Source organism: Lepidochelys olivacea, assembly GCF_965140295.1.
Source record: "Lepidochelys olivacea isolate rLepOli2 genome assembly, chromosome: 2".
Classification (NCBI taxonomy): Eukaryota; Metazoa; Chordata; order Testudines; family Cheloniidae; genus Lepidochelys; species Lepidochelys olivacea.
Genome location: NC_140412.1, coordinates 233,994,897 through 234,008,833, shown reverse-complemented (window position 1 = coordinate 234,008,833; position 13,937 = coordinate 233,994,897). Strand labels below are relative to the sequence as shown.

Sequence of the window (13,937 nt, the reverse complement as noted above, 5' to 3'; positions counted from 1 at the left end):
ATGCCTATATTTGTGCTTCCATAATTCTGGCCTGCTAGAGCAGAGGTGTTCAGCCTCAGGATTAAAAATGGGATTGGCATTTGGGTGAGTCTTTTCTCATCACAGATGACCTGCATTAAACCACTGCAAACCATCCTACAAACTCACTGGTAAGAGTTCTTTAAATATAATTAATCGAGAGTATTTAATTTCCATTATGTTCCCATGAAGTTGGCAGGCCTGGGCGTGGAATGCTGTTCCAGAGGCCTAAAGTGATGCAGAATATCAAGCAGACTGAAGTTGAACTGTATAATACTTTTTTATGGAGAGTATCAGCACAACACTATTTTGAAAGAATACCATTCTGAGAATTTAGGGCTTTAAAAAGTGGTGTTTTTTTTTTTAAATGTATGGATATATAGCAAATTTGCAGAGCTGTGTGGGATTGCTCTATCTGCTGTGCTTAATTTTCAGAATCTAGTGTTGTCTTTTTTAAAAAGTCTTGCTCTTCCAGCTGTAAAGCACATCAACTATGTCCAATAATATATTCTCTTCTGTGACAATGTACCTTTACCCAGCTTGCTCTTTGGAAGTGAGCCTACCTAGCCATGATTAATGCAGCAACACTACAAAATGTGCTTTCAGCTTTTATGCAGCATGTTGATCAAGGTTATTAATTTCTCAAGCTGTATTGCCTTCCCCAGAACCCCATTATAAGGTCATGTGCAACATTCCAAGTAGGTGTCAGAAAGGGGCACATGTGAGCTTTGCTCAAACTCTACTTTGTACTACTGAATGCGTTCAACTCTCTAGAAGCCCTTTTTGTAGCTGAGGTCTACCACACAGACAACAGTGTTGACTCTTTGGAAGGAATATATTTGGAGTACAAGAGTTATTGCTAGTTAACTACTTTTTCTCCATCACATTGCATTCACAGCATCCCACTGTAGGATTTGCAATTCCTTACTACCCAAATGGATAGCCTGCTATGTGAAGGGGGAGAATATATCTGAACCCTGGCATTTCTAGTGAACTGCTGCCCTCTAACATCCTTCTCCAAGGGGACAACCTTGATTCATTCCATGGAATGGGAAGCTACAGAATGGATGCTAAATCTGGATGTCAACCTATAATGTTGCTTTTCAAATTGCTATATGATGATGACCCCACTGTAGGAGACTAACTAGCAGTAAATTCCATAAGGATGTAGACTGAGGAGCCCTGCTCTGCCAATCCAACATCTCTATGAAGCGTTGAGAAAATAGTCATTTGTAAAGGTATAAACTACTCTGTGTAACAGTCACAAATTTCATATTTGAGATACTCTATTGAAACTACCCACCTGGTTAAATGAACTCTAAAAATTCACATATTGGAATGTGTACTGGTTTATTACATTACTGGCTGCACAGTCTTTGTTTCTTTGAGCTGAGATGACCTGATCCCTAGATTACCCTATAAAGTTACCTTCTAAACTGTTTGTGACCTTTGGCTTTTTAAATAGCATGTGTCTATGGGCTTGTTTATATGTGAAAGTTGTTTTGGATTAAGCTAGGCTCTGAATTTAAAGTGCAATCACTGTTCCTGGATAATGCCATGTGTAGTCAATCTACGTGTAGCAACTAATAAGCTTTCAACAGTCAAGACATGTAACCTCGCTACCCGAGGATGGGGCTTTGGAGGAAACACAGGCCATGCTAGATTGAAAGTACTGAATTTTAATGTGAATGTGGAGGTGAAGTTTAAGTACCACTTTTATTGTTGTGGAAGACCATATAATGTAGGTACAGCTATCACATCCACGAAATTGCAGACTCAGCTAAAGCCCTCTAGCATGAGACCCACTATGAGAGGTGGAGCAAAGGCTCTTTCCATGTGTTTAGTTAGCACTACCAACCACATGTATGTTACTTGTCTAGAAAACATCTTAAGGTGTCAATTGTGACATGGCCCCAAAACTTGAGACAATTTAGGAGGGGTCTATTTACAAATAGCTCCAGATAAGATTGGCAATTCAAATGAGGCAGTTGTTTTGTTTTCTCTAACAAACAAAAATAAAAAAGGAGGACTTGTGGCACCTGAGACTAACCAATTTATTTGAGCATAAGCTTTCATGAGCTACAGCTCATGAAAGCTTATGCTCAAATAAATTGGTTAGTCTCTCAAGTGCCCCAAGTACTCCTTTTCTTTTTGCGAATACAGACTAACACGGCTGTTACTCTGAAACCTATAAAAATAAAGAAATTCTATGTAAAAGAAACTTTAAATAAGAAATCCACAAATGTAAGGTTGAAAGCTTGCCCCTTCCTACTTAAAATATAAATTTGAGAGACCAAATATGAAATGCTTTTCTTGTAGCCGGACATACGATAAGTTACAGAATGTATATAGGATGAAATCCTGGCCCTGGTGAAGTCAATGGCAAAACAAAATGTCTTTGTGCTTCATTTACTGTATAGATCTCACTAGGAGTTATGCTCAGCTGGAGTTCAGGAGTGTCTCTGCTGAGACCAGTGCCTTTAAAATTTGACCATAGATAATTTATGCTGTGATTATGGCACAGGCACCAGCCTGGTGACCTCCTACAATGGATTGCATAAGCAAAAATGCATTTCCTTTTTTACAGTAGCAAGATTGTATATTAGTGTCAAAGTGTATTTTGCAAGCAAAGAGAGGAAAGGAAACATTAAGAAACTGGTTGTTGTAAATAATAGCTTTAGTATAATTTGATATCTGATTATTACAGTAGCAACAAGTACTAAAATCCAGCCAGTCATGGAATATTAATAGAACTGGAAGGACAGAATATCCTCCAACTTCTATAAGAATCTCTCATACAGCTGAAGTGTACCACTATGAACATTATTAAAATTTATTAACAAAAGCTCTGTACATATCTTTTCATACTCTTGGAATTTTACATCTAAGCAAAATAACAGCACATTTTAATTTTATCATTTGTACAAATTGTTACAGAATATTAACCAGTGGGTTAAATAAGTAAAATAAACCACACTGATTTACTTTTGTAAAGTATCCACAAAAGTGATTTGTGACAATTTTTTAAAATCCCCCTGAACATATAAAAATAAATTATTTGATTAAATCTACCAATTAGAAATATTACAAATCAAAATATCAATGTTTTCTTATGAATTTCTCACAATACAAAACAGATTCACAAAAACCTTATTTACAGAAATGAGGTAAGAACTGTGCAATGTCTACCCAAGAGACATATTGCAGAATTAACATGTTCTTCCAATTAAGTACACAGTGGAGGTCTAATTACAGCTGGGTCGTTTTCCACTAATAATTTACACTTCTAAATACAGATTAGTGGTCATTATCCCAATTTTTATCTACACTCCATAGGGTCATGCCAAGAAATCATCTATCCTAAGTGAAAATGTTCGAACAATAAGCTCAACCGTTTCAACCACTGGTATATTTCATTGGGAAATGTTTAAATATCTATTTGCTTTTTTGGTAATTTACTAGTGAAAAGTGACCCAGGTAACAATTTGCCTGAGCTATCTACAGTGGCTTCAACACTTCTAATAAAGGCAGAACAATGGGGAAGGCTGCTGGTGCAATGTTGAATATTTCTGCTGCTTTCAAGGACTTGTCTAGTGCATGCTCAGCTGTCTGCAGCCATTTCAACACAATGGAGGTAGCAACAGGCACTTAGTTTAGGCCAAACACTACCAGTACTTTCCAAAGTGGCCTTCTCATCTGGTGAAAAAAAAAAAAATCCCTTTAAACTGATCTGGTTTGTCCAGCAACCTTAGAACTCACAAAACCCAAATTAATGTTAATAACCTTTGAACTCTACCCTGAAATTCTTATTCTGGCAAAATTCACTCTATAGTCAGTAGAAATTTGATGGAGTGGCAAGTTCAGAATTGGATTCCTTATATCATGAGTCAGATTTCAAAATGTTTTAAAAAGCCAAAAACACCTAACAGGAAATCCACACTGCCACTAACAAACTGGGGCTGAAAGCATTTGCAGCAGAGATAAGGTTGGTTTGTTTGCGAAGACTCCTGTTCTGAAATCAAGTAATGTGTAACTGGAATAAGTATTTTCAGTTTACTAGCCCTCCAGCTGTATAATAAGAACTACTACTTGAGCATCAAGTAGAATATTTTCCAGGGCTGAATGTGTAGTTGTACTTAGTATTGTCATACTGACAAAATAATTATGGTTTGCAGAATTTGATTTCTTGCAGTGTCTGTTAAATCTGAAGAAGTAGTTCCATTTCAGTGCAACAAGAAAGTAGATCAGAGCCTTAGAAGAATGTCCTTATGAAGATTAATCCTTTGCTGTGCAGTTAGGTCCTTGTTGCATTTCTTCATATCTGCAGAAAGGAAGATCCGCAGTTCACAGCTAGATGAAGTGCTATAATAGCAGGATATGCAGTTCTCAAATATTATTCAAACGTCAACTTTTTTCAGGTGCAACCGATCCAGTTTTATCATTAAGCCTCTGTGGTAAAAAAAACACACACACACTTGTACAACCAGACAGTATTTTAGATTTGCTAAATTCTACAACTTCTATATATAAATGAAAAGGCATGGCTGGAATACAGTCTGGACACAAAAGTGAATAAGATTAGATCGTTATGCTAAAGAATCAAATGTAGAAGTTTTGTCATGATTTTAGCAAAATGTTTGGATTTTAAATAAAAGTATTCACACAACATGGAAACCAAACTTTGGAAAGAAGAAAGTAATTACAGCAAAGGTATTTTAGACCTCCAAAATTACCATCAGGAAACAGATCCAAACTACTGATCTCTCCTTGGGGCCATCTAACCCTGCTTTGTATTTCCTGCTGCTTTTGATCTGCCAGGCTTCATGGAGAGAGGGGGAAGGGGATTTTCACGATGTCAAAACAATTCCATCTAAGGACCCAAAAACCTCTCACCACAGAAATACCCCTTCCCAATCACTGTTTCTGGAGCCACACAACATACACTTTCTACCCGCTACCAACCCTTCCCTGGTGCCAGAAGTTCTCTCTCTCTGCCTATTCTTTTAATGTCTTCTGTCCCCTCTTTCATAGTGACCATCAGGATTTATATTGTATCTGCAGGTACTGACAACTGCTGTTCTATATCTGGGAAAATCCCAGATTTCTGGATGTGTCACATCCATACTGTACTTATTTGTGATTAGGACAATAAATTAATCTAAAAGGTAAGTCAGGCCTCAATTAAAACAATTACTTAAAAGGCTATGGGGAAATGAATAGATCTTAAGTATATTAAAATTATTTAATTTTCTAAATGAAAGTTCCATAACAGTAAACAAAATCTATAAAATGGCAGCAGGTATACTTGTTCCACTCAGTGTCTAAGAGCACATGTACATGTGAGCTCCTAGAGCAGCACACAAGGAGGCTCATATCATCATGCTAATGCAGGAGACAAGAAAGTGACAGTGGCTAGACACAAAGCTCTGGCAAAGCAATATGTCAACTGACATAAGTACTTCCTTTTTACTCATTTAAGACATTACATGGAAATACCAAGTGAAACACTGACAATTGTGATTGGTGATTTGACTGTGTCTGTTTCATAATGAAAAAAGTAAGATAATAAAGCTTTGAATATGTCAATTAAACAAAGACAGATGAAAGATGTTCACTAGAGAATTCCCTGCATGTATCTCATAAGCATCTAGTACTGACCACTCTTAGAGAGAGGATACTGGGCTAGGTGGACCACTGGTCTTATCCAGCATAGCAATTACTGTAGTAAGTGGGTTAGAGTCTAAGGAAGCCTAAATACATTTAAGTCCTTGTATGGACAGAAGGTATAGGTTACACCAACTTAAACATCTGGTTTCCCTTAAGACTTGCGGAATTTGGCACAATGTTCCTTTAATTATGTCACTGAAAATGCCATTATAGGTGAAAATAGACTTACTGTCACTTTTTGAGTTGCATTATCCCCATGAACTGTAAGAAATGGGTTGGTAGTAGTTGTATGAAGGGATGATGCTTGAGTGCCTGAAAGCAGGTTATTTAGGGGTATCTGTGCTACTCCTGGGATCTGCAACTGCTGCACTTCAGGCTGGTGGTGTTGGTGTTGATGGTGCTGGTGCTGCACTAGCTGATACAGAAGGGCCTGATGTTGTTCCTTAGGTAATACAAGGAAAGAACATTCTAATCAACAATCATTCAACCAATTGTCACTCCTTTCTAGGTTCTTTCTTACCCTAGTGTTTTTTGCAATGTAACCACAATTTACCACACTCCAGTTAACATGGGTTGCAATGATGAAGCTCCACAGAAACGTGGAGGATGGAAGAGAGAGCCTCTTCAAGCTTTCTTAATGTCAGCAGCTCAACAGGAAGTTCAGCTGAGGCCTGGGGAAAGCCTCTATCACAGGACCCTAGATTTGATATCCTTTTCTTACAAAAAAGGGTCTCAAATATGTTTGGCACAGTATTAAAATCATGCTACTTTGAATACAAACTAAAATTTTTCCAAGCAGGTGCCGAGTGGCATATATATCCTACAATGCAAACCAATATTTACAGTGAACATATTCCCCATGATATAAAAAGGTGCAGACAAGTGAACAATAAACTATTTTTGAAAATTAATTTTTTTAAACAGACATATGATCAAGGAGTTAATCCACACAGGTCTAATATTTGTATTAACCTGAGGAGTTTGTCTATACTTCAGAAAGCAGTGGTCGTGACTCAGCTTTACACAGAACATAGCTAATTCTATTATAAATATAGGACATACTGATGTGAGTTGTTGAGTACTCAGTAACTGCTGAAATTGCTGGTGCTGTTGATGGAGCAGAAGTTGTCTCTGTTGGTCAGGAAGTAATCCTAGTCCCGAGGCACTGCAAAGCAATGACCAAGCTCTTAGTTTCTGCAATGTGACACTGCAGTTTATTTGACTAATGGATGTCTGGGGCATCATTTTTACTTCAGCCTTTCAGCAAAATTACAAACTGAAATCATGTATAGACTTTTTGATAAGTAACACTCACTTGCTATATAGCATTTTGATTAAATGTTGCTAGATATCCCACTGAATACCAATAGCAAATGAGTAGTTATTTCTTGCATAAGTTGGACAGCAAAGTAAACATACACACAGTTATAATATGCACATAGCTCACCCACATTTTGTTAACATATGCCTGGATACTCCAGTCTCACCCACAAACACAAATTTAATAACCATCTTTATGCTGATGATTTACAGGTCTGTCTGTCTACTACAGACCTGTCCAAACTGAAATCTCAGCCTGTCTCTCTAACATCTCCTTGTGAACGTCTAGCCATCAGCTCAAGCTCAACATGGCTAAAACAGAACTCTCAATCCTTCCCCCTTAACTTCCCCCAATACCTTCTTTCTCAAGAACTATGGACAACACCACTGCCCTACCTGTCACCAGGCCAATAACCTGGGTTTTATTTTTAGCTTGGACATCTCTCTAGACCCTCACATCCAGAGTATGTCTAAATCTTGCATATTCTTTCTATATAATGTCTCTAAGACATGGCCTTTCCTATCCATCCACACAGCTAAAACACTTGTCCAGACTCTCATGATCTCACATCTCAATTACTACAACATACTTTTCTGCGGCTTTGACAAATGCAATGTTGGCCACATATCCATTCAGAACTGCTCCAAAGATTATTTTCCTAGCCTCTCATTTTGAGCATGTTATCCCTCTCTTTAAATCTGCTACTGGCTTCTCTTTCTCTCTCACATCAAATGTAAGCTGCTGGGCTTCACTCTGAAGGCCTTTCACAAACCTATCCCCACGCTACCTATCATCTTTCATTTGCTATTGACATGTTGACTCCTACCTCCAAATAGCCCTTGATGTCAGCCTCCATTGCCCACTTGCTAAATTTTCAAACAAGAATCTCTGTGTTTTCTCCCATGCTGTCCCTCATGAGGAAGCATGCCCCATAAACATCTGCAAAACTACCTCATTATCGTCCCTCAAATCCTTGCTTAAAACTCTTGTTTGCTGTGGTGCCGACAAAAAACTTCATGATGGCTAGCTGCCGTGACCATTGCCTAAAAAGCTGACAAATACGGTCTCACTGTTTCCTTGAAAAGAAAAGGAGTGCTTGTGGCACCTTAGAGACTAACCAATTTATTTGAGCATAAGCTTTCGTGAGCTACAGCTAACTTCATCGAGTGCCACTCCTTTTCTTTTTGCGAATACAGATTAACACGGCTGTGACTCTGAAACCTGTCATTGTTTCCTTGTGTTCTTCTATGAATCTGTCTATAGACATCAAGTTTCAGAGTAACAGCCGTGTTAGTCTGTATTCGCAAAAAGAAAAGGAGTACTTGTGGCACCTTAGAGACTAATGCATCTGATGAAGTGAGCTGTAGCTCACGAAAGCTTATGCTCTAATAAATTGGTTAGTCTCTAAGGTGCCACAAGTACTCCTTTTCTTTTTTCTATAGACATCAAATGTCTCTTGTTTTCCCCTATGATTGTAAGCTCTTTGGGACAGGGACAGTCTTTTTGTTCTGTGTTTGTACAATGCCTAGCACAACAGGACACCATAACTAAGGCTCCTAGGTGCTATGGTAATACAAATAGACAACGATGAATTAGCAAGGCCTTAAAACTTTGCCTGACACCAACTAGCCAGGGTTGAAAAACACCTGTGCTATCACCACTCCTCCCAAACTAACTCTCTTAGAATTCAAAGGAACAAAACTCTTCATGTACTTTTTATTCTATTTCATGTTACTCAACTATTTATTAAATTATTTTAAATGTAACAACGTATTTGTATCGAGCTTTTAGTATTCACTCCACTTTTTACACATTTTCCTATAATTACAATGTGTCCTTTTCTGCATTGTTTTTATTGCCTGTTGCTCTTTTCATTCTTTCTCCATCCCATTCTTTCTTTCCCCATATATCATGTGCTCTACCTCTTCCCACATATTTAGCGTCTCACTTCTCCCTAATTATTTTTTCTGTCTCTTTATCCCCTTGTCCACACACACAGCTGGAGAACTAAATTTCCAAAGAAACACCCAAGTGAAGAAGACAAGCTTGCCTCCCAAAGCTGCCAGGAAAGGGAAGTTTCCTGGGATTCCTAACTGGGTGTGCTTTCCCTGGTTGGAATGGGGATTTACTTTTTTGGAGGCCTCTGACTAACATATCTGATTAGTTTGAAACGCCCTGTCCCACAAGCTCCTCTGCCTGGAGAAAAAGAGGATTGTTCCCTTTCATTCCAACAATCATTTAACCCTCCTGTGTGTTGTATGGGTTGGGGTGGGGCTCCTTCTATTAATCTATTTCTCCCCCAGCCTCTGATTTTGAATGCTTTTCCCCCAGTGAAATACTTCAACATATACTTCTGCTGCAGCTCATAGCTTTCCCAAGCAGCACAGTAATGAGAAGTGTGTGTGGATCTGTGGAAGCAACATGCATGCAGAGGTCTTCAATTATACTACCTATCTCCCACATGAAGTTGTCTTCTCAGATCCATGACTTTTGTAATTAACCAGCAGTAGCAATTCACCCTAAATATCGGGAGATGCTCTCCAGTCGACTACCTTAATCTTTTCGGGGAGCTGGAGTAATGGAGTTGACCGGAGAGTGCTCTGACATCTATTTTGCAGATCTTCACCTGGTGCATTGATTGCAGCAGTGTCAATCTCCCCAGTAGTGAAGACAAGCCCTAATTAAGCCCTCACACTGGGTCAGCTGTATCAGTGGAAGTACAAAAGCAAGAGACTTTTCCAAAGGTGTTTAGTATAGAAAAGACACAGGGCAATGAGCGTAGGTGTAGCTGAACCACTGTTGAACATGGTTTAACTGCAAAAGTGGACAGGACCAAACAGTGCTCAGCATATTTTCAAAAACAGTGTTTCTGAAGGCTCAACCACGTGGAAAGTACTTTCATATATGTAAAATATAATATATCTTTCTATCTGCACCCAAAGGTGTGCCAGAATCCTTCGAAAACGTAAGAGACAATACCATCCCTTACAAAATAAGTTAAGGCAAGCAAACATGGGAGAAACAAGACAGCAGGAATAGGGTAAGCATACACCAGTGTCATTAATTAGATTATACAGTTAATCAGTGAGGGTTAGTGCTTGCTCTGATGTAATAAGGAGGGTGGATTTGTTTTTTTTTTGTAATGTATGACTACATGGATGTCCTAGTTGGTTAGTTACATGGCAGAAGTGGGTCCTAGGGAGGAACTCGAAAGAGAAGGAGGGGAACATTACAGATAAGCAACAAGTACATGAAAGAAAACAGATATATGTGGGACAAGGGCATGAATGGGGCATTGAATTTGGCATTGCTGGGGGAGCAGAACAGAAAAGGGTAATAAGAAAGGAGAAAAGGTAAGGTAACTGGGGTTATAGACTACCTGGAAGGGGCAGACATGAAGTTGAAACTTGAAATAGTGAAGAAGGGAGACTCTTCCAAGTGTTTCTAAGATGGGAGGGTATGTAGGTAGATTGACAGGCAAGAAATAGGATTCTGACAGCATCAATTGAATGGACTAAAGTGGGTGATGTGTGTATCAAAGAGGCTGTAGAGTGGCAGGTTACCATAACTAAAGTATGATATGAGGAAGGCATGCACAAGAGTTTTTGCAGGATCTGGACAGATAGAAATAAATTATCAGATTTTGGCAATGTTGTGGAGGAAAAGATGGCAGTATTTGGAACCCACTTTTATACATGGAAGAGGAAAATTATGATATGCTAAAAATCCCTAAATTTAGGTTGCTTAACACTTTCTATTATAAAGTGAGAGCTTTGACAGTCAACAGCCAGGATGCCCTTGAGCTACAGAAGTGCCTTTTCTTTGTACTATGAAATTCTATTCAGCTCTTTCCAAGATATAAACTTATTAAAATAGCTATTTATCTTCTCTCATTTCATTTCTGAGAACATTTTTGGTACATGCCAACATAACACACAAACATTCTGAAGTGCTAGGCTGTCACCCCTGCAGCAGCTGCTGCCAGTAACAACACTGTACTGGGAACATTTGGCAGCTACCAGGGTAGCTGTGGAGGCATGGGAGATGGGAGAGAAGAGATCTGGAGTTAGTCTCCCCACCCCCAGAAATGGCCCCAGTGGCCAATGCTCCCTTCTGGAACAACCACGTGAAGCTGGGATGCTCCCTGACCCCTGGAAACAGCCCCAGCCAAGACCCTGCAGCCCATTTCCTCTGTTTCCACACTCCGGGGGAAGCCCACATGGGGATGGAGCTTTCCCAACTCCCAAGTGGGGTGGGTGGGCAGGAAGTAAGAGAACAGGACCAGGCTGGCCTCTCCCCTCAACTACCTCCCAATCCAAACAGGTTATCTTCCCTCTGGGATAACAGCCATCTCCTGTTGCCACCTAACATAGTTAGCCCCATAGTTCCAGTGATAGCAGTCTGTGCTGCAATCCTGAAGGTTTAGGATTCAAAGCCTGCTTATGATACATTTTGATGGGAGAGAGGGGTTGTTACAGATGCTCATAACTGAATCTTTTATCTTTTTTCTTTTAAAAAAACTAGGAAATGACATACAAAAAGACTACATTAAAAGAACATTATTTAGGTTGCGAAGTCAAGCACTCAAAAGTTAGGAAATGCCAGATACATGATTACCTGTGTAACCATAATGCTGCCCAACTTGTGCAAGGGGGAAGAATTAAGGTAGACCGGAACTTTTTAATCTACCATCTTCTAACTTTGGAGTGCTTGACTTTGCAACATAAATACTGTTTTTATGTAGTTTTTTGTATGTATAATAGCATATTGCATGTGGGATAAATGCAACACCATACCTTAAAGTCATTTTCAATGGTACTTCACTGCCACTGGAAAAACAGTTTACTCTAGCTAAGACTACCGTATATACTCGATCATAAGCCAGTTTGTTTATAAGACGACCCCCCCAGGATGGATAAGTAAAAATGGAAAATTTTTATGACCCATTCATAAGCCGACCCTATAATTCAGGGGTCGGAAAACTTTGGCTCCTGGGCCATCAGGATAAGCTGTTGGCGGGCCGAGATGGTTTGTTTACCGCAGGCATGGAGGTAAACCTAAGTAAAGGAAGTGTCCCAGCGTGCCAGCTGCTTACCCTTACGGGCCGGGACAGCAACTCGTGGAGAAATTTTTTGGGGGGGAGAAGCTGAAGGTCAGGGGAGTAACCCCTGTGACCACCCCCACATGACCCCACCCCTAGCCCGGGACCCCCACACTCTCACCATCCCATCCCTTCCCACCTTATCTGGGGAGGGCCAGGGAGGATGTCTCTGGACTGGCCATAGCTGCTCCGGCAGGCTGGGCAGCGCGGTCACAGCCTGCTCTGGGGGGTGGGGCCAGGCAGCACAGCTGTAGCCTGCCAGCCCCGGAGCTTCAGCTGCTTCAGAGGCTGGGGGCAGAGCAGTATGGCCAGAAGCAGCGACACTCTGGCCCTGCCTCTTCCCTTCTGGCTCTGCTGCCTCTCCTTGCTCCTTCTGTTGGGGGGAGGGGCTGTGTCCCACCTCTCTTGCTCTATACCCATTCATAAGCCAACCCCCTTCTCTGGTGCTTCCCTTTTTTACTAAAAAAATTCGGCTTATGAACGAGTATATACAGTACTTTTCTTTTGAGTGAACCTGTTTGGGCTCATTGTGACACATTAATGGGATCAACCAAAGCATATTTAGGAGAAAATGGAAAAGGCAGAAATAGATGAACCCTAACTACCATGGTCTGTGAAGCCCCAAAAATTGTACGGCAGGAATTGCTGATTTTTAAACTTCATTATCCATAGTGCAATTAAATTCCTGTCCTCTTAACACTGGTCTTACACAGAACACAAGAATCTAGTCAGGCATTCATAGGCTAGAAGAAATGCTAAATAAAATAAACTCTATGCTTAAAACTGTTTAACCAAATTAAGCTAGTAATGCACACAGTGTATGGCGACAATAAGAAAAAGCAAATACATTTTGGTAAGATTCTTACCTGTTATTTAGTGTTGTTGGCAGAGGATGTGATACATTAGGTGGCCCAGCTGCATGAGTGAGAGAAGGATTCTGGGATATTGTGGCAGGGGTCTGAATCACCCCATTTAAAGTCCCTACAATTCCATTGATTGCCAGCTGGTTACCTGGCAATGCTCCAATTATTCCACCCACACCAGGCACTGCAGGAATGGTGGATGTTACAGTCTGCATACCACTAGCTAGTGCCCCCACTGTCACACCATTGACCTGTTGAACTCCTGAGCCTGGCTGAGCGGGACTCTGCCCAGCAGGTGGTGGAGTGGAAAGAACTGATGAACTGCTGGTACTCTGTCCACTGGAGGTTATCTCCTAATGTAAAAAACAAACCAACAAAAACCCTCAGCTGTATAGAATTTCAAACAAAACAGAACAGCACAAGGATTCTGAGATGAAGTTAATTTATAACAAGGTTAGAAAAACAAAACAAAACAAAACAAAGTTACCTGGTTTAATACAGGGAGAGAATTGTCAGGTAAAAAACTGTTTCCCAGATGAGGGCTTTTACTGCTGTTCAAGGAATCAGTGCTAGGTGCTAAAGTGATGATTTAAAAAATAAAGTGAAGTTTAATTTTTGCATTTAACATGTTTAAAATATTAAAATATTCAGAATAATTTATTTCAGCAGAATGTTGATGTTAAACATAGAATACACAAAACTTGACCATAAACTTAATTTCTTATAATCACAACCCCAAGGTAAAATATTAGTTTAACTGACTAGTAAAAGGTGATGGATGGATTCAAGACTGAATAGTGAAAAATAAAATTCCTGGACATAAGCAGCAATTATTTGTGTAAGTCTCATGCGTCTTAAAACACATTAAAACAAGGGGAAATTTTTCTCTTGTGAAAGTTTTTCAGATTTTTTTTTTTTTTTAATAAAAAAGTAAAAGACAAGTATGCACAAAGTAGCTTGTTCAGGG

The 13,937-nt window shown here is 39.7% G+C and overlaps 1 protein-coding gene across 3 annotated transcripts in view; it reads right to left on the bottom strand.

The window, feature by feature from the left end:
* Positions 1 to 2,699: 2,699 nt before the first annotated feature.
* MLLT10 (MLLT10 histone lysine methyltransferase DOT1L cofactor) overlaps positions 2,700 to 13,937 on the bottom strand; it is a 238,691-nt gene continuing 227,453 nt past the window's right edge. For all 3 annotated transcript variants that reach the window (XM_084621830.1, XM_084621831.1, XM_084621832.1), the window contains 5 exons: positions 13,458 to 13,546; positions 12,974 to 13,323; positions 6,748 to 6,850; positions 5,915 to 6,127; positions 2,700 to 4,467 (listed from right to left, as the gene is read on the bottom strand). In XM_084621830.1, the coding sequence (XP_084477956.1) occupies positions 4,423 to 4,467; positions 5,915 to 6,127; positions 6,748 to 6,850; positions 12,974 to 13,323; positions 13,458 to 13,546 (800 nt within the window). In that variant the 3' untranslated portion in view covers positions 2,700 to 4,422. The remainder of the gene's footprint in view (positions 4,468 to 5,914; positions 6,128 to 6,747; positions 6,851 to 12,973; positions 13,324 to 13,457; positions 13,547 to 13,937) is intronic.